The 19,845-nt window shown below is 40.6% G+C and overlaps 1 protein-coding gene across 4 annotated transcripts in view; it reads right to left on the reverse strand.

The window, feature by feature from the left end:
* LOC108433052 (receptor tyrosine-protein kinase erbB-4) overlaps positions 1–19,845 on the reverse strand; it is a 629,333-nt gene that overhangs the window by 128,007 nt on the left and 481,481 nt on the right. For 3 of the 4 annotated variants that reach the window (XM_037539223.1, XM_037539222.1, XM_037539221.1), the window contains exons 14-15: positions 17,212–17,283; positions 8,945–9,038 (exon numbers count right to left, since the gene is read on the reverse strand). In XM_037539223.1, coding sequence (XP_037395120.1) covers positions 8,945–9,038; positions 17,212–17,283 — 166 coding nt within the window. The remainder of the gene's footprint in view (positions 1–8,944; positions 9,039–17,211; positions 17,284–19,845) is intronic. The other variant, XM_017707323.2, reaches the window with a different exon arrangement.

Raw genomic sequence — 19,845 nt, forward strand, 5'->3', positions numbered from 1 at the left:
TTTACTGGTGACCAGCTGGGCAAATCTATGCTAGTTTATCTCGCAGTGCTAAATTACTGTTATTTGTTATGATTTACAAGCCAAGCTAACGACAGTTAGTTAAATCAGCTACACGGACTCAGCTATGAAGCTAATTTTCAACGATGGATGAAAACCATGATGTGTTCTGGAGGCCAAAATATCAGCCATAATTACCACAGCTCAATTCAACAGCTCAATTCAACAGCTTAATTCAACAGCTCAATTCAACAGCTTAATTCAACAGCTCAATTCAACAGCTTAATTCAACAGCTCAATTCAACAGCTTAATTCAATATCTTTCCCTCCTTCCTTCCTTCCTTCCTCCCTTCCCTCCTTCTTTCCTTCCTTTCTTATGTCATTCCCTCCCTCCTTCCTTCCTTCCTCCCTTCCCTCCTTCCTTTCTTATTCCATTCCTTCCTTTCTTCCTTTATTCCATCCTTCTTTTCTTCCCTCCCTCCTTCCTTCTTTCCTTCCTTTCTTACGTCATTCCCTCCCTATTTCCTTGATTCCTCCCTTCCTTCCTTCCTTCCTTTCTTACGTCATTCCTTCCTTTCTTCCATCCTTCCTCCCTTCCCTCGTTCCTTCCTTTCTTCCTTTAATCCATCCTTCTTTTCTTCCCTCCCTCCTTTCCTTCCTTTCTTACATCATTCCCTCCTTCCTTCCTCCCTTCCCTCCTTCTTTCTTTCCTTTCTTATATCATTCCTTCCTTCCTTTCTTATGTCATTCCCTCCCTCCTTCCTTCCTCCCTCCCTTCCCTCGTTCCTTCCTTTCTTCCTTTAATCCATCCTTCTTTTCTTCCCTCCCTCCTTTCATTCCTTTCTTACATCATTCCCCCCTTCCTCCCTTCTTTCTTTCCTTTCTTACATTATTCCTTCCTTTGTTCCTTTATTCCATCCTTCCTTCCTTCCTTATGTCATTCCCTCCCTCCTTCCTTCCTCCCTCCCTTCCCTCGTTCCTTCCTTTCTTCCTTTAATCCATCCTTCTTTTCTTCCCTCCCTCCTTTCATTCCTTTCTTACATCATTCCCCCCTTCCTCCCTTCTTTCTTTCCTTTCTTACATCATTCCTTCCTTCCTTATGTCATTCCCTCTCTCCTTCCTTTAATCCTTCCTCCCTTCCCTCCTTCCTTCCTTCGTTCTTTCCTTCCTTCTTTCATTCATTCCTTCTTTTCTTTCTTACGTCATTCCTTCCTTCCTTCTTTCCTTACGTCACTCCTTCCTTCCTTTATTCCTTCCTCCCTTCCCTCCTTCCTTCCTTTCTTTCATCATTCCTTCCCTTGTTCCTTTATTCCATCCTTCCTTCCTTCCCTCCTTCCTTCCTTCGTTCTTTCCTTCCTTCCTTCTTTCATTCATTCATTCCTTCTTTTCTTCCTTCTTTCCTTCATTTCTTCGTCCCTTCCTTCTATCCTTCTTTCCGTCCTTACTTCCTTCATTCCTTCCTTCTTTCATTCAGTAATCATTAATCTTTACCAAAGGACAAAAAACATAACATGTTTTGTTGGCCAAAATATTACCCATAATGACAATAGCTTACATAACAGCCAGTTGCTTAGCTCTGCTAGGTAATTACTTTCGCTATCAAACAGGTACCCTGAGTAGCCCCAACCTGAGCCTCTGGGGACACAGCATGCCCTGAAACTGCTGGTCTAGAACTGTTGCTGGTCTGCAGATGGATGATGTTGTGACAGGCAGCCACAAAGAGGAGCCCACAGCTGCACGAACAACAGCTACCTGTCACACTGCTGCACTGTTATTGTGAGGAGCACTCGAGTACGAGAGAAAGCAGCCACTGAAACAGCCCCAGCTGAAGCTGTGGGTGATCATCCACTGTAACAGAGGCTTCATATGGAGCAGACTGAGAGTCTGGGTGAGCTCAGTGGTCTCTGAGCTTTCAGACTGGTCACACAGGTCTTTACCTCATTCGCTGAGGATGTTCAGCTACCTGATCAGCTTTAAAACTCAATAGGTGCCATGTTTGTTCTATGGGTGCCCAGTTAAGAGATTAAAGCACTGGTCAACAGATAAACACCAGAATTCATCATGCAAAGTCAAATCTCAAAACTGATAGCTGAAGCTATTTTTAGAAATAGTTTTGTTCAGCTCTCTGTTTAACCTGTAAAAACTGCTGACTGGCATCCCTTCGCTAATTAGAAATGCCGCCACCTAATTTTCCCGCATTGCACATGTTGAACTTCATTTTCTAAGTGCTACAATTCTTAAAACTCCTGAACTCGCACATTTTTCTATTTGTACTTTTTGCACTACACTCATAGCCTCTCAAACTTCTTGGAACCACCTGTGGTTCCAAAACGCACATAACTTTCATATTTCATAAGCTACATTCAGAAGCTGGGCGTCATATGAGGCTGTAACTGTCTACTTTCCAGTCAAATAGATGGTGATGTAATTTTAAACCCCCACGCACCTCCCTCAGGGTCACTGGGGGTGCTGGAGCCTATCCCAGTGGCCATAGGGCAGAAGGCAGGATACACCCTGGACAGGTCGCCAGTCCATCGCAGGGCAAATTTTAAACCCTTAAAATAAAAGAAGTTGAACTCACAATTTTTTTTTACTGAAAGTCGACCCATTTTCCCCCAGATCTGAGCTACAAACTATAAACTCTCTGGAAATAATTTATAATTTATAAAATAATACAAAGAGCATCTGAGATTTTTGGCTTTCAGCAGTAAATTGTAAGCATATAACAATGTGTGTGATCATAAAACACATGAATTTGAACTTTTACAAAAAAAAAAAAAAAAAAAAAAAAAAAATTTACATTTATTTCATGCAGTTACTGAATAATCCATCTTAAGATTTGGTCACTTAAATTCAGATGGAAAAACCTAAATATATCCTAGAGTTTAACAGGTTAAACAGAAACTTGCTAAAAACGTCTTCGTGTGATGCCAGAGAACCACTTTTGGCTCCCTAAAGAAATGTAAAAATAAATAAATAAAGATTTTATAAATGAGTCATGCCAGTGGGAAGAATCTTTAGTAAGTTTAAAAGTAAAAAAACAGTATTTAAAATATGTTTCTTTAGAGAAGCAAAAGTAGTTTTGGTAGTTTTGACTCTGGTGGAGCAAATCTTTGAAAAATCTCTTTTTTTTTAGATAATTTCAAAATGCGAGCTACTGCATACACTGTCAAAATTTCATGATAAAAGGAAGAATAGAAATGATCCAAATGACAAACTAAAATCTTAGAAGAGAAAACACACTCCAGCATGATAAGACATTTTGGCCAATTGTTATGCTTCCAACTTTATGGAAGACCCTTTTCTGTTTCAGCATGACTGAGCCCCTGTGCACAAAGCATGGTCCACAAAGGCATGGTGGGTGAGTTAGGTGTGGAAGAACTTGACTGGTCCACACAGAGCCCTGACCACAAACCCATCGAACACTTTTGGGATTAACTAGAACAGAGACTGTGAGCCAGGCCTTCTCATCCAGTGTCTGACCTTGCAAATGCTTTTCTGGATGAATGGGCAGAAATTGCCACAGACACTCTCCAAAATCTTGGAGAAAGCTTCCCAGAAGAGTGGCAGTTGTTATAGCTGCAGAGGGGGACCAACCACTTATTAATGCTTATGGATTTAGAATGGGATATAAGGTTATAAAAAACTCCTGTAGATGTAATGTGTAGGTATCCCAATAATTTCCACACAGTGTACCTAACTTTGCATCAAATTGCAACTTCAAAGACTAAGGAAAAAATGCACTTTAATGTAAGAAATGTAAGAAACTAAGATTTTAGTAATTTTGGACTATTTCAAATGGTATTAAAAAGGTTTTGATAAGACAACAACGATATTAGAAACTGTTGAGTAAAAGTCCAACAACCCTGCCAGACATTATACACTTTCAAAGTGACTAGACAGTCCAGCTTCTAAAAAAACAAATTAATAAAAAAGTCTTATGTGATGGAAGCCTCAGAAGGACATGGGGCTGGACTTTGTGAGATTACACACTCTTCATCTCCTGCTCACACAAGTGCCCCAACTGATGACAGGACCAAAATTCCACGATGATCATGAGCTTCTGAATCCCACACACGCCAAACACTCACACCCAAGGTCATAGCTAGGAACCTTTCAAGCTGAACTGGAGCCACATGTTCCGGCCTAATCCCCACTGCACTGGGCAATAAAGCAGACTCTGCAAACCTGAAAGTTGAACGGGCTAGAAAAGCACACTTGTAAACTCCTTCAGGCTTTGCTTTTTCTGGCTGTTCTACTGTAACAGCATTTCAATGACTGTTGGATCACAGAAGACTGTTAATAAAACCTGTTTGACTGCTTTATGATGACATTTGACCATATTTCTTGAATTTTGGATCATGACACCATCTTCCTAACTTTCCATTCCAACCAACGACGTCAAGACATGGAGCATCAAGTCATTCCTGTGCATTTTTTGCTACTTTCACAGGATGTTCTGGAGTAGGTAGTACGGAAGCTATGCTACACTGCTGTGTCCTTCCTATTGGTTACTGGATGTAAAGCCATGAGGTCAAGGAAGTGAAATTGCAAGATTGCATTATCTCAGCTGGATTAAAGCTAGACAAACCATGAACCAACTGAAATGAGCTTAAATTTGAATGAGCCACTGTAACCTAAACTCTGTGCAGTGGAGGATAGCTATGAGCTGTAAAGAGACCATTCAGTGCTTATCTTTTCCTCTAAAATCTCAGTAATTGAATGCATTTCACTCCATCTCTCTATGACAGATGTCCAGCCTTCAGAAATCAGTTAGATAAAACTTGTGCAGTGTAGATGGCAGCATCTTCATAGTGCAGTGTAGATGGCAGCATCTTCATAGGGCTCTAATGTGAATGATATATTTATATGTCGGAGCTGAAAAAATGTCATTTCATGCCTCATTTTGGCTGGAAAATAAATAAAAGAAGGACGATCTCTGACTTTTGAACAGTACTGTTTGTGCATAATATATAGACCATGGGTCACGCAGCAAGACAACACAAGTCGTTCTGCCAAAGATTGGTTAAAGAAGAATAAAGTTAATGGTTTAGAATGGCCAAGTCAAAGTCCTGAACTTAATCCTACAGGAATGTTGTGGAAGGACCTGAAGCAGACAGTTAATGGAAGGAAACCCACCAACATAACAGAGTTGAAGCGGTTTTGTAAGGAGTAATGGGCTAAAATTCCACCAGTCCAAAGTGGAGGATGAATCAACAATTACCGGAAATGTTTAAATGCAGTAACTGCTGTACAATGGGTTCCCACCAGATACTAAACGCAAAGGCTCACATACTTTTGCCACTCACAAAAATGTAATATTGGATCATTTTCCTCAATAAATAGACGACCAAGTCTAATATTTTTGTCTCATTTGTTTAATTTGGTTTTCTTTATCTATGTTTAGGACTTGTGTGAAATCCGATGAAGTTTTAGGTCAATTTTGTGCAAAAATATAGACAATTTTAAAGGGTTCACAAACTTTCAAACACCACTGTATATAGTCATGTGAAAAGTAAGTACATTCCTGGCATAAGTAACCGGTATTGTTCCCTTTGGCAAAAACAACTTTCTGTAGGTGTTTCCTATAACTCTCTACCACTTTCTGGGATCCACTAGGAGAAATTCCTGCCCACTCCTCCAAGAAGAACACTTTCAACTGAGCAGTGGTTGAGGGGCTTTTTGCACATTTATCCTGTTTCAAATTCCCCCACAGCATATCAACAAGACTGAGATCTGAGCTTTGCTTAGGCCCAGTCCACAAGCCTCATATTCTTCCTTTTAGGTCATTCCTTGGTGGATTTACTTGTATGTTGGGGATCCTTATCCTGTTGGAAGATCCACCTTCAACTTTTTGGCACATGGCCTCACATTCTCCTAAAGCACTCTCTGGTATGAAAGAGAATTCATAGTCGATTCTATGATTGCAACTTGGCCGGGCCTTGAGGCAGCAAAGCAGCCCTTAACCAAAACATTTTCTCCATCATCCTTTACAGTTGGTATGAGGTACTTCTGATCAAATGTAGTCTCTGGTTTTCACCAAACATTGCCTCTAGTACTACGGCCAAACAATTCTATCTTTGACCCGTCTGTCCATATCACATTATTGCACAAGTCCTAGTCCTTGTCTAGATAATGATCAAGCAAACTTTAGTCTTGCCCTGCTGCTCTTTTTAGACAGCAAATGCCTTATCCTGATGTACCTCCCATGTAGTTCAAATCTGTTCTATTGGTCCCATGTAGGTCTCATTATAATGGTAGAAGCATACACTTTGACATCCACAGTGGCAAAAGCTACTTGCAGGTCCTGTGATGAAATTTCAGGGTTCTTCTTTTTAAAAACTTCTTTTCAAACTTTTAGCATATTACAATCTGCTCTTGGGCTAAATCTGCTGGGGCAGCCTGACCTGGACATGCTGTTAGTGGATTGAGATCTTCTCTGCTTGCAGATGATCATCCAGACAGTGGAGACGTGTACTTCCCTTTTTTAAGGAAATTGCATTTCTGTCATTTAAACTGTATAAAAGATGACAAAGATGTTCATTTTAGGTGTCACTTGTTAAATAATATCACCTTTATCTATGATCTATTATTTAAATGACGACAGGATATCTGTATGTCCAAACATGCTGAAAAAGTCTACACTTTTCAAGGGTGCACTTACTTCTTCACATGACTGTATTTGTCTGTGTATGTGTGAAGACTCCACCACTGATCTAACTTACACGCTGTGATTGGCTGTGAGTTGCTGCATGCAAGAGGGATCCTGCGTCCAATGAGGCTAATGCATTCAGACCGATTGCCATTGAGGAGAACTGAGGACGAGCACGCTGTCCAAGTGCGTGTGTGTGTGTGTGTGTAGGATCATGATAGCATCATACACTTGCACAAAGCTCCCAAACTGTTCTGTTATCTGAAAGACCCCCTTGTGTGACTAGACTGGAAAATATCCCCAGGGCTTAGGAAAATCTCAGGCAAAACACACACACACACACACACACACACACACACACACACACACACACACACACACACACACACACACTTGGTACACACCTAGGGTTAAACTCATTTCACTTCAGGCAGATTCGGAAAATAAATAAATAAATAAATAACTGTGTAATTCTTATCACACTCATATACGTTAAATCAGCTAATTCATCTCCTTCTGCCGCGTCTCTTTTGCCCTGGATTAGCCAACTTAATCTACTCGCACAATAAATTAACGAGAGGCAAAATCAATCCCACAGCAGCAAAAATACATTTCAGCCAGGGATTCAATTAATCAAGGGCTGTGTGTGCTAACGCTCCAATCCAGAGGCATCTAAATTCAGAGCCAAATGAGACTAAAGCACGTGCAAGCACTCCACAAATGCAGCCTACATCACATACTACAGCCTACAAGACATTACAGCACAATCTTCTAACCAGATAAAAATCTGCATAAACAGTATCTAACCCTATAGCTAATACATCTAAGACTGTTAACATCTCTGACATTTTAAGCTTGTTCAAAGCTTTTTATATAATCATTTGCTTGTATCAAGAAATACACTAGAATAATGTCTTTCATTAATAAAGTGAGAATTTAACTGAAATTTTGAAATGAAATGATAAAACAGGTAAAATGCCAAAAAATAAGTTTCAAAATCATATAAGAAATATTAGACATGTAGACGAAGAAAATTATACGTGCCAAGATATCATATTTGCAGCACATTCACTTAAATAATTTCACATAAACTATTTTGTAAAGTACTACTACGGACAAACAGTCTGACAGAAATTCCTTTGTGAAAATCCTGTTAATAAAGCACTAACACCATGACATAGTTTTGTTCAGTTGACCAGATAATGTACTTTTGCTGTTGTTTAAGTGTTTAAAAATAGGTATTTATTTATTTTAAGGTTAAATTAAAATGCTATCTATAAGTGCCTTTTTGTGTTATTATTTATTATGTTTGTGATTTAAAACTTCGAGTTTCAGATTTGAATTTAAGTGTAACAAATTTGACAAACATGAACTAATGATCACATCTGACATTTGACAGTCATAAACACTAAAGCACACTAAAGCTGCACTGTGTACGTGTTGGGGATTTGGGGTCCTCTCTGGTGGAGCGTTGTAATTACATGCAATGTGTGGGAAAAACATTTTGTAACATCAGTTACAAAATCTGAACCCATGACCCTATTTCTTAAATTTCAACAAAAAAAAATCTTGTACAGTGCAGATTTTTGACTGTATAAAAATTACACAGGCACATGTTTCTGTAGGAAGTAGTGTGTCTATTACAATTTTCACATCAAACGGACTCTAATTACAGCTGTGTAATTAAAAGCATTACAACTGTATTCTAATCATGTACTTAAAGCAGTGATACAAAGGTTTCGGTATAATCCATTGAGAACTCCATTGCTGAGTTGTGAAAATGACCAATGAACCCTATATGGACTCATAATGACTCCAGTTAAGTTTAATCCCACAAATGGGGAAATTCCACCTCCGCATTTAACCCTTCCGTGAAGTGAAACACCACATACACACTAGGGAATACACACACACACACTAGGGGGCCAGTGAGCGCACTTGCCCGGAGCGGTGGGCAGCCCAATCCACGGCACCCGGGGAGCAATTGGGGGTTAGGTGTCTTGCTCAAGGACACCTCAGTCATGGACTGTCGGCACTGGGGATCGAACCGGCAACCTTCCGGTCACAGGGCCAGTTCCCTAACCTCCAGCCCATGACTGCCCCCACAGTTGAAATAAAATGTAACCTAGGAAATAAAACAAAAAAAAAAGGGTCCCCTACAGAACTGAAATGGAACGTCTTAGCATCTGTCAGATAGGAACTGGACTCTGAGGCTCTACTCGTCTCCTTTCGGACCCTTTTGGTATAAAAGAAAACGATGAACCTCAAATGAAGAGAAAGAGAAGTTAAACTAACTGGTCCAGTGCACGTCAGACCGTCATCCTCTGCTTTCTCACACTGAGCGTCGCACTCCAGACACACGGAGCCGTTAGCAAACTCCCGCACATCCCTGAGAGAAAGAGAGAGAGAGAGAGAGAGAGAGAGAGAGAGAGAGAGAGAGAGAGAGAGAGATTAGTATTATTCTTGCGTTTAGAGCAAAACCCATTGTATGTATAGTATTATTCCCTCGTTTTGAATTTGTTGGCTTTTTTGCGTAAAGGAAATAATGAAACAAAGACAGGGCTGTTATTCTGTTTCATACTGGAATTATGGACGTTTTTCTGTTATAAATACTTTTTAAGCAAAAGCCATCCAGTTAAAATATGATTTCATTGATTAACATTATATTTCCCAACCTGCTGGTTCACGGCAGGGCAAACTTCAGTACGTTTCCAGAAACAAAACAAGACCTTTTAAATAATATAATATGGTGAATCATGCTTAACGTGACCAGGGACATGAATTAACAAGCTAAAAATGACAAAGAGACCCAGGTGACCCCATCATTTGTGATTCTATTCCTTAATTCTCCAGTACAAAGGAGGACACGTACACACACAGACGGCACACAGGTAGAATAACTTGGCAGGGCTTGACTGTTCGGGAGGGTCCAGACATCATTTATCAAATATGTCTCCTGCTCTGCTGTTATTATATTGTTTTATATTACATCATTTTTAGCCTGGCACATGGGGACCTCTTGTGTTGTGACAGCATGGACCACAAAGATGCACGAGGCCAGCAACAGAACAAAGCGTGTTAAATTTCTCCAAAATAAAATCTTCTGGGATGTTGGAACTAAGTGATAAATACACTGGCTTTCCAGACATGAATTAAGCCTAAACTTGGTCGAAACGTCAGTGTCAATGCAATTCATCACTATCATTGCACATTCTTTTTCCACGAATAGGTGTAATCTGGGTCTGGGCAACCAGTCTTATATGTCCAAAAGAACCCAGATATCCCTTTTAGTGAATTCAGGTACTTTAGTGTGCCGCTACTGCTAACACAAGGGCTCAATTGCGCTTTTACAGCTTGTATAACCTCCAGAAAAAAATATGATCAACAAAATCAGACGCTTTGGAGCTGCTGCACACGGGCCTAAGGTCACCATGCCTAATGCCAAACATCGCCTTGAGGGGTATAAAGCCCCCTAGCATTTGGACTCCTTTTTAATACCCTTAGTTTCAGAAGAAACTCAGCAGGTGTCTACCAGGACCTTCTAGGTGCATAGACAAGGCCTATTGATGGGAGCAATAATTTAACAGGATCATGCTTGCATTTAAACTCTACAAGTATTACAATACTCCTTTTTTCTAGGATTTTTTCCCCCAATTTAATCATATCCAATTCCACCCACTAGTTAGGACTCCCCCAATCACATGATACCTCCAGCACTAGGAGGGCGAACAGTAACACAGGCTTCTTCTGAGATCCGTGAAGAGCCAGCCCATATTTGAACTACTGTGGTAGATATACACTCACCGGCCACTTTATTAGGTACCATAAAGCCACCTGTTCAATTGCTTGTTAACACAAATAGCTAATCAGCCAATCACACGGCTGCAACTCAATGCATTTAGGCATGTAGAGGTGGTCAAGACAACTTGCTGAAGTGCAGACCGAGCATCAGAACGGGGAAGAAAGGGGATTTAAGTGACTTTGAACGTGGCGTGGTTGTTGGTGCCAGACGGGCTGGTCTGAGTATTTCAGAAACTGCTGATCTGCTGGGATTTTCACACACAACCATCTCTAGGGTAACAGAGAACGGTCAGAAAAAGAGGAAATATCCAGTGAGCGGTCAGTTGTGAGGGCGAAAATGCCTTGTTGATGTGAGAGGTCAGAGGAGAATGGGCAGACTGGTTCCATTTGATAGAAAGGCAACAATAACTCAAATAACCAACCAAAATCTCTGAGGTATGTTTCCAACACCTTGTTGAAAGTCTGTCACGAAGAATTAAGACAATCAGTTCTGAAGGCAAAAATACTTTTACTTTAAAACCTTTTACTAGCAAGGTGTACCTAATAAAGTGGCCAGTGCGTGTAGCTAATCAGGCCTGCCTGTTGATTTGGACTTCAGGAGCTGAAGAGAAGATCAAATACATCAGATTAACCATCAGTATAAGTATAAAGTGACAGAGGAATCAACCAATCACGCTTTGATTTCTAAAAGGCGGGAACCAGTTTAAGAGAAGAACACTCTAGGCTAAGGTAAAGATGAAATAAGGTGACATATATGATAATATGTCTGTCACAAGCTTCAAGTAAAACAAGACGTCTTTCAGAAGCTTCAAATGTGTTTAATCTGTGTTTAATCCAGAACTGCCAAAAAAAAATGTTCATGTCAATCACTGTTATCACTAAAAACCTACTAGAATCCCATGGGGATGGCAGCGAAAGTCAGCATTATTGTGGGGTGTGGAGTCTGTGGTGGTGGCAGCAGGATTTGGGCATATGTTTATTTGTCTACTGCTGGCTTTGGATTATAAATTTGGTGTTATGGGTTGAGATGGATTTGGCTACAAGGCTCTCAGGCTATATTTGGGGTTTGGTATGAAATGTCAGCCCCAATTAAATCTCCAACAGGTGCAGACAAACAAAGAGCACAGAGGTACAAATTCAAGCACACATACTTTCTTTCATCACAAAGACAACAGCGAAGATACAATCATCTGCTCAATGCTAAAGCCACTGTCAACTCGCTTTTCAAATCCAGTTACTGCTGACCACAAACACACAAGCATCCTGCTTTCACTACAGACCAACAATCCATCAAATCCAGTCAGAAGGCCAAAGACAGCGCACAAATTCAGCAATCCATCAGAGAACAGCGCTCACCCACATGCTTTAAAGCAAGCTAGTAAAACCCATTCAGCACTCAAAGGAAAAGCCTGTGACTTTAAGCAGTGATGGCCATTTGAGGAAGAAACAGTAAAATCTGGCACTGATATTGGAAGTAACCCTTCCAAAGAGAGAAAAGGTGGGAAGGGGGCCAGGAAGAAAGAATGGAAGAAGGGGAGACAGAAAGAAGGACAGAAAATGAATGAACTGGCGAGTGAGTGAGCAACTGCCATGTGGTTCAGTCACTTTCTATTAAACCATGCCTTGTCTCCACAGGGGAGCAATGAAATAAGAATTAATTATTCTTTATCAGAGAAGCCCAAAGCATGCTGGCTGGCCCTGATGTAAGGCTTGGAAGGGCCATGTTATCATTTAGAGCCTTTCTTCTCCTCCACATGCAGACACAGACTTCAAAAGCTCCATAGGACGGTGCTTTAAGTCCACACTCTCCCAGCCCTGACCGCTTAATGAAACAGCAGGCCGCAACTCAGAGAGACCCCCAGACACACACAGCAGTAACACTGCCACTTCTGTTTTGTAATCCTTGAAGAACTGGGGTGATCATTCTAAACTGAGAATATCCATACTTACTGACCACTTTATTAAAAAAAAAAAAAACCTCCCTTATATATGCTATTATACAGGTCTTTCATAACTGACAGGCCTGGCTCTGGCCTTCTGGGGGCCCTAAGCAGGATTTTTTTTGGGGCCTCCCACAGCTCCCACAGCTGATGTACTGTAAAATTAGAGAACATTTAATAACAATGACTAGCACAAGCTGCATATCGCTGCTATTGGAATAAAACCTTGTATCTCCAAAACTTTACTGGAGAAGGAAAAAACTTACTTTACTTTTAATATATACGTCAATGGAACCAGACGTCTTTCCAAGTCATTTTGGCTCCTTTCTTTTAGTCCATTCATCATAAAATTGTAAAGGGCAAGAGGAATTTTCAAATTATGTCAAAAGCTGAATAATTTTAAAAAATGGATAAATTAGGTTTTCTCCCGACAACAGCGATATATGAAACCTATAAATATGCTAATTGTGGCTCATTATTGCTGATGACTGGGTGCTCATTTAGAGTTTTAATAAGTTACAATTTAAATTATGTTAACCTTAACGTTCTTGATTCAGGGTCTAGAACTAGAGGTGGACGATATGGGAAAAACTGTATATCATGATCATGATATGCGATACGTAATAGACTATTATGACACAGACAAAGTATTCCAGTAATGTCACATTTCAAAACTGCAATCAAAATCATGAGTGTTTTTTTCCCCACAATTAACACCATACAGCACTAAATCCAATTAAACAGGACTAATTATGCTGTCTTTGTAATGAAACATGCAGCTGGTCAGAGTTCTTTAAGTACAGATCCATGATATGCTCAGAAATGCATATTGTGCATCACAATATTGTCCAGCTCTACTCACAATACAGTACTTCTCACTTACCCAATTCAAGCAACAGTTATTTTTTACCATTATAAATGCTTTACTTTCTACCCTTTTTATTTGTTTATTTGCTTCTTTACTGACTCCTCCTCATCTTCCACGCTACTGGGTGTCATCAACATCCCTCATTCATGTGCACATGCAGGAGTATTGGTCACAGCCTGAGTATCTAAACCTGGATTAACAGATAAAGTTGTGTGAGTTGACCCGCAAGCCAAAACAAATGGCAGTGTTAAAACCATATAAACAGAGCATACCTCATTCTTTAAGCTTTTTATCTCATCTTTTATTTTTCTTTTCCATATTTCAGCCCCAAATGTGTACATTCTGATTTGAGACATGAACTACTTCCAGCTTCGATTCAATCAAGCAAATTAGACACTATAATGGTGCAGTAATAACTCATGATTTGGCTTCTGGTGGCTGTGGTGCCCTAAGCAGCTGCTTATGTCACTTATTAGGTAAAGCCGGCACTGATCATTGGTCAATTTCCACAGAGGCTCTGTTAGCTATGATATTTTTGGGTAGTGGCCAACGAGCATGAGACATTTTGGGCTAAATGTGGATGGGAATGTAGATTTATTAACAAACTGAGTGAAATTACTAAACTAATCCAAAGCCTCGTAAAGACGGGGCTAAAAGCAGAGAGCGATGGTGTGCTCGTCAACATGCCCGGTGATGTAACATACATTAATATGATTACAAAAGTCCCCCCATTCGCTGAGAACATATTACACGCAGTAAAAATGAGCATTACCTCTGTTTCATTAGCCAGTCATAGCCTTTCACTAGCGAGCATCATCCATGCTGTTGCTCAGACTGATGTACTGTTGGGGTACATTCACCCACTCCTCAAACCGAGGGGCTATTCCAAATGGACCTATAGACCATGAGGCCAGAAGTAAACTTTCATCTATCATTGTGTTCTTAAATGTATCCAGACACAATTCGTAATGGACACAATTTCAAGCTGCATTCTTAGCAATAGGGCAAGGGGCGCTATAGAGACAGCAGAGTTTGGTCAAACTGTCTTGTACCACTAACGTGCTTTCTCCCGGGCAGCTGACAAGGTTGGCACAAAAATGGTTTTCTCACATAAATCATTTCCTTTTAGTCCAGTAGAAAGCAATTCACACTCTTCACATATTTAGTTGTTGAGAGAGAAAGAGAGAGAGAGAGAGAGAGAGAGAGAGAGAGAGAGAGAGAGAGAGAGAGAGAGAAAGAGAGAAAGAGAGAGAGAGAAGGAGAGAGAGGGAGAGAGAGAGAGAGAAAGAGAGAGAGAGAAAGAGAGAGAGGGAGAGAGAAAGAGACAGAGGGAGAGAGGGAGAGAGAGAGAGAGAGAGAGAGAGAGAGGGAGAGAGGGAGAGAAAGAGAGAGAGAGAGAGAGAGGGAGAGATGGAGAGATGGAAGGAGAGAGAGAGAGAGAGAGGGTTGGTGAGAGAGAGAGAGAGAGAGAGAGAGAGAGAGAGAGAGAGACAGAGAGAGAGAGAGAGGGAGAGAGAGAGATGGAGAGATGGAAGGAGAGAGAGAGAGAGATGGAGAGATGGAAGGAGAGAGAGAGAGAGAGAGAGAGAGAGAGAGAGTGTGTAAGAGAGCAGAAAACACATCTGCAACGAATTTGTTTTCAGAAAACAGAGTCGATGTGCATGAAAAATCGTCCGGAAACCCAATTTTGTTGGGCCCCATCAGTCTCGGGTCAGGTAGCACACCTCTAATCCCTGTCACTGCACATCTGATCAACAGCGGTTCTGTGGTCAGAAACTGACCAGTGATGAATAGAGTAGAGGGGATGACAAACAGATGTTTACAGATGCTACAGTGTGTAACAGCACATTTGTGTAGTGGACCTACAAGGTAGATGGAGCTCATCAGTGAGGGAATCACACCGTAAGACGTTGACTGTTTGTGAGAGATCAGGAACATGCAAACCCCATGAGCACCTGCACACACATGTACACACAAATATCTCCCTCCCTGTGGGCTCAGCATGCATGGCGCTGGGTGGGAGAGGTGAGAACAGGCACATAACTAGGGATGTCCCGAGCTCATACGAAACACTGACATTGGAGCCAGTGCAGGGATATTGGGTTTGTTTCAGTTATATTAAACTCAGTCCACTTACAATCATTAAGAATAAGACGTTGGTCTACTCACACATTTTAAGGTGGACAAAACTCACACCAAGGTTTGACAGTGAACATACTTGCTGTTTACTTTACTTAAGTTTGAAACTTAAATGAAATGCTACACAGAGGGAATTGTCTTCAGAGCCATGGAGTGTAATGCGAAAATCCATTAGACTCCATGTGCATAAGCCTCTATTTTTAGGCCTCTTTCATAGAGGTGCCATAAGCTGATATTATCCACTGCCTAGAGCACTGAGACACATTTTCAGAAACTAAAGGTGGTCAGCAATGACAGTGCTTTGGGTGAGGTAAAGCTATCTGGCTAGTTTAGAATAACAGTGTGCTTAAAGTTATGAGAAAGGAGAAGTCTAATGTATGCATGCTTGGTATGCAAATGTATTCACGACTCAAAATGTATCCATTCATTGTATCACAATGTACACATCCAAAGGACGAAATGATTTGATTTTTACAAAAACACTGTATTCTTTTAAGACGTTATTATTTGGGACATACTATTCATTACTGACTAACTTCTATGAAACTAATATTATGTTGTCATTAAATTAAGGAACTAAAGTGGGGACCCACATGCTGGCTGTATCCAGATACTGGCTCTGCTGTCCTACACAGCACAGGGAAAAGTATCTAGACTGAACGGTTTTCCATTGGGAGATTTTAACCCTTCGTTTCCAGCCCAATTTAAGAGTGCAATTATTAATTTATTATAATTATTATTACTTTAAAACTTGCACAGTTAATTACAAGTATGATGACTCTATTCAACATAAATGAGCTGATAATTACAGACATGTAGAAATCACTAGGACGTCTCTAAAGGACAAGGACAGTGGGTTACAAGCTATGGGTCAAGTGGGGATGAGTGGGTCACTTCCTGGCATTAGAAAAACATACAAAATACTCTAAATACAATCTGCTTTTGCTGTCATGCTTCATCTAAAACCAGCATGCTTTAGCCAACAGTGATGATTAGAATACAGTGCTGGCTGGCCTTCTATGTCATGTTATGAACTTGACTGTGTATGTATTGATCCTATGAGGGAAATTTGTCAATTTGTTGCCTGACTCTGCCAGTCTGGGGGCAGCATAGCACTGCCAATGAAGCAATGCTGCCTGGGGCACTGTGGGGATAGTGTGGGCAGTTGGTTAAGTGCCATGTCCAGAGGCACAGCCAGTCAGCAGCCTTCTGATTGTTGGCTACCTCTCCTACCATTAAGCCACTGGCCACTCAATCTAGCTGGTGACATGAACCACAACATTACAAGATGTTCAACGTCCAGCTAAATATTTATGAAATTAAGTGAGTCAATTACATCTAAATACAGAGCAAATGCTTGTCATTATTTTATTATTTTTCTATTCCACAATGTGGGACTTTTCATGTTTTATTCTTATATCATAGTACATTGATGCATTTCTTGATTGAAAGAACAAAAACGTGAGTAAAAATGGGAAATGACTTCAGTCCATCTTTAGCATGCTTGTCCTATTCCGGTCCTATTCTATTATATTGTCCTATTCTCCACACTGAATATTTGGGGGGTTGCAGGGTAAACACTACCTCTCCTCGAAAGAAAAAGTTTGGCCTAGAAGGTCCTGAGGCTTCCCCGCTGCTCTACTGTACATGCAGCTGCACTGTGCAGCTACAGTCTCTACAAAATACTGGCACAGACTCCATTTAAGCAGACATTCAATAATAAATGACTTGGAATATGAGCGAAGAAAACTTGATCGGGACATCCCTAGATGTAACAGTGCTCCAGAGGGTTTGGAAAGCGGCCCATGCCGTACCTCTCCACACCTGCCTCCCGCTTCTCCAGCATGTACGGCCTGGTGAGCTGCTTGGGCCTAGAGCCAGCCATTCTGCAAAGCAAAAGAGTCAAGTCGGGATACAAACACACATACACCATTGGAGGCCTTGCTGCGAATGGCCTCCGATGTTCCACCACTGCTTGCCTTCTGATTAGCACCAATCAGCCTGTGACTGCAAGGCTAGGAGTAGGCCTCAGCACATGTGGATCTTCTTCAGTCCTGCTGGAAAAGCATCTGGAGTGGCATGACAGAATGATGAAAAGTGCATCAAGATAGAGGGGAACTGTTTTGGTGCAGTAAGGTAGAGTACGGTATAGTTGGCCAGAACTGCACTCTCAGAAAAAATGGTAGTAAACTGTCACTGTGGCAGTTCCCCTCTTGTCGCTGGGGTGGTTCCCTCAAGGGTACGTCTCAGTACCTTTTGTCAGGGATCATAACTGAGCCATAATCCATTAAAATGATATTTTCAGAGTTGTATTGACTCCAACACCCCGTCTGGTCTCCAGGCTTTTTATTTTATTGACCTGTTCTAAAACATTAGGTTATGAAAAGGTACAAAAAAACGTATTTAAGGTGCACGACTGGACCCTAAAACCACTGTTGTACCTTTGAGGGAACATCTACATTGTTTGTACCTTGATGAACAAAAATGTCCCTGCACAGCACCTTTATTTCTAACAGCGTACTTCAATCATAATTATCTGTACACTAGTCGAATACTGTATTCACTTCCCACCACATAACAGAACTGTGAATGTCATACATCCTCCTGGCTCGGACATCTGCAAAGACTCAGAGGTTCCCAGAACTCTCTTGAACTGTCACGACCCACCATTCATTGCTCCAGTTCACCCAGCATACTAACCTGTTGCATCTGTGATGTATGCCGCATGATTAGCTGTAGTTTAATATATAAGCTCAGGCTTTAGGATTGCATATTTGTGAGGTATTGCTTCTCTCTGTAGAGCTACTGAGTGTTTCTTTCTGTATTTTGTCTTCTGTGTTTCTTGACTGCGTTTTTAGACTTTTAGTCTTTGCCCTTTTTGATCTGGTTGCCTGATATTGTTTGTTATGTTTGTCTTTTTCTATATTTTGGCCTTTTTGGATTTGACCGTTGCCTGTCTTTTCACTAATTTTCTCTTTCTAATTAAAGCCTCATTTCTTATTTTTTACAGTAAGTGCCTGGCTTGTTCTGTTCCATTTAAGAGGAGTTTTCCAGTGGAAACGACAGTGGAATGACGACAGAATGTGCGATCTGTAACTACACTGTACCACACTGCCTTTTTGGTCTCTGCAAATTCCATATGTGTTACTACATAATTTTAATGTCCCGATGAAAACCAGGAAAATCTGTGTGTGAATGTGTCTTAATTTAGAACTGCTATTATGCATGAAACTCAAATATAAGCCTACACATGTACGTACATGAAACATTCCAAAAATGCATTTCTGTCCTTCTTACATGTATATTTGAGGAAGGCTTACACAACACAAACGCAGGTGGCGATATCAGAAGCGCAGCTGATCACGTATTCTCTTCAATCTAGTAAAAATTCACTGGGCAGTTTTGCATGAATTTTGTCTGCCTAGGAGTGAATTGACATGTTGTTGGAAGACTGCAGGCCTTAAAGAAACGCTGAAAGAATATTTACCAGCAGAATTACAGTCTTTCAATACAATAGCACTATTTAAACTTTAAGAACTCCTCTAGGGTGTGTGACTCCTATGGCATTGACACACTGTGTAATTATTTCACAAAGTCAGTTTTCTTGAGCTGGAACAGAACTATTTTCCTGTTTGGTGGGGAAAAAAAAAAAAAAAAAACATGGCCATCTCGTTAACATTTTTGGACTTGATTGGAGCTTGTTGATGGCTGTTATTTCACTGCACCTTTTTAAAGCACACAAGTACACAATGGTAATGTGTCCAATGTGTGATTAGATACAACCTTAGTAAAGCAACTGCTAATTTCAGGGGCATTTCAGGCACATAGTGAGGAATAATGCCTCACCTATTACTGTTGATATGTCCATCAAACTTTCAGCGCAGACCACCTGTTAGCTGGTTGTACAAGATGTTCAGTGCAGATATGTTTGTTTAAGATCTGACAAAATATGGTTGTAAGCCACTGTAAAGCAAACAATTCTGAAAAGTATAAAAAAAAGTATAAAAGTATAAAAAAAGATGTTTACGTTAAACAAACTGGAAAACAAAAAAATACTTCAGTCACGAAATGTTAAAGTGGCAGATTTTTTCCTCTAATAAGGAGGTTTTAGCAACTGTAGCTGTCCCTTCAGATCAACTAACCCTGGGGCTGAGACTAAAGCTAACACTAGAGATAATCAGTGCGATGTTAGATGTTAAAGATTCATTGACTTACACATTAATACACATTCTAAACCCTACTGAAACAGTACAAGGAACAGCTCGAGTATGAGTACATTAATGTTGTTACGTCCTAGGATGTGTGTTTTTGTTTTGTTTGTTTCTCTTTGTGTGATTGCGTGTGATTGGCTGAAGTCCTGTGACAATACGTGCATCTGAATGGCTGGCTGTGAGTGCTTTGGGTATTTCTCCCACAGCTGGTTCTGACTTCCTCGAGGATTTATCTCC

The sequence above is a fragment of the Pygocentrus nattereri genome, chromosome 6 (assembly GCF_015220715.1).
Source record: "Pygocentrus nattereri isolate fPygNat1 chromosome 6, fPygNat1.pri, whole genome shotgun sequence".
NCBI lineage: Eukaryota > Metazoa > Chordata > Actinopteri > Characiformes > Serrasalmidae > Pygocentrus > Pygocentrus nattereri.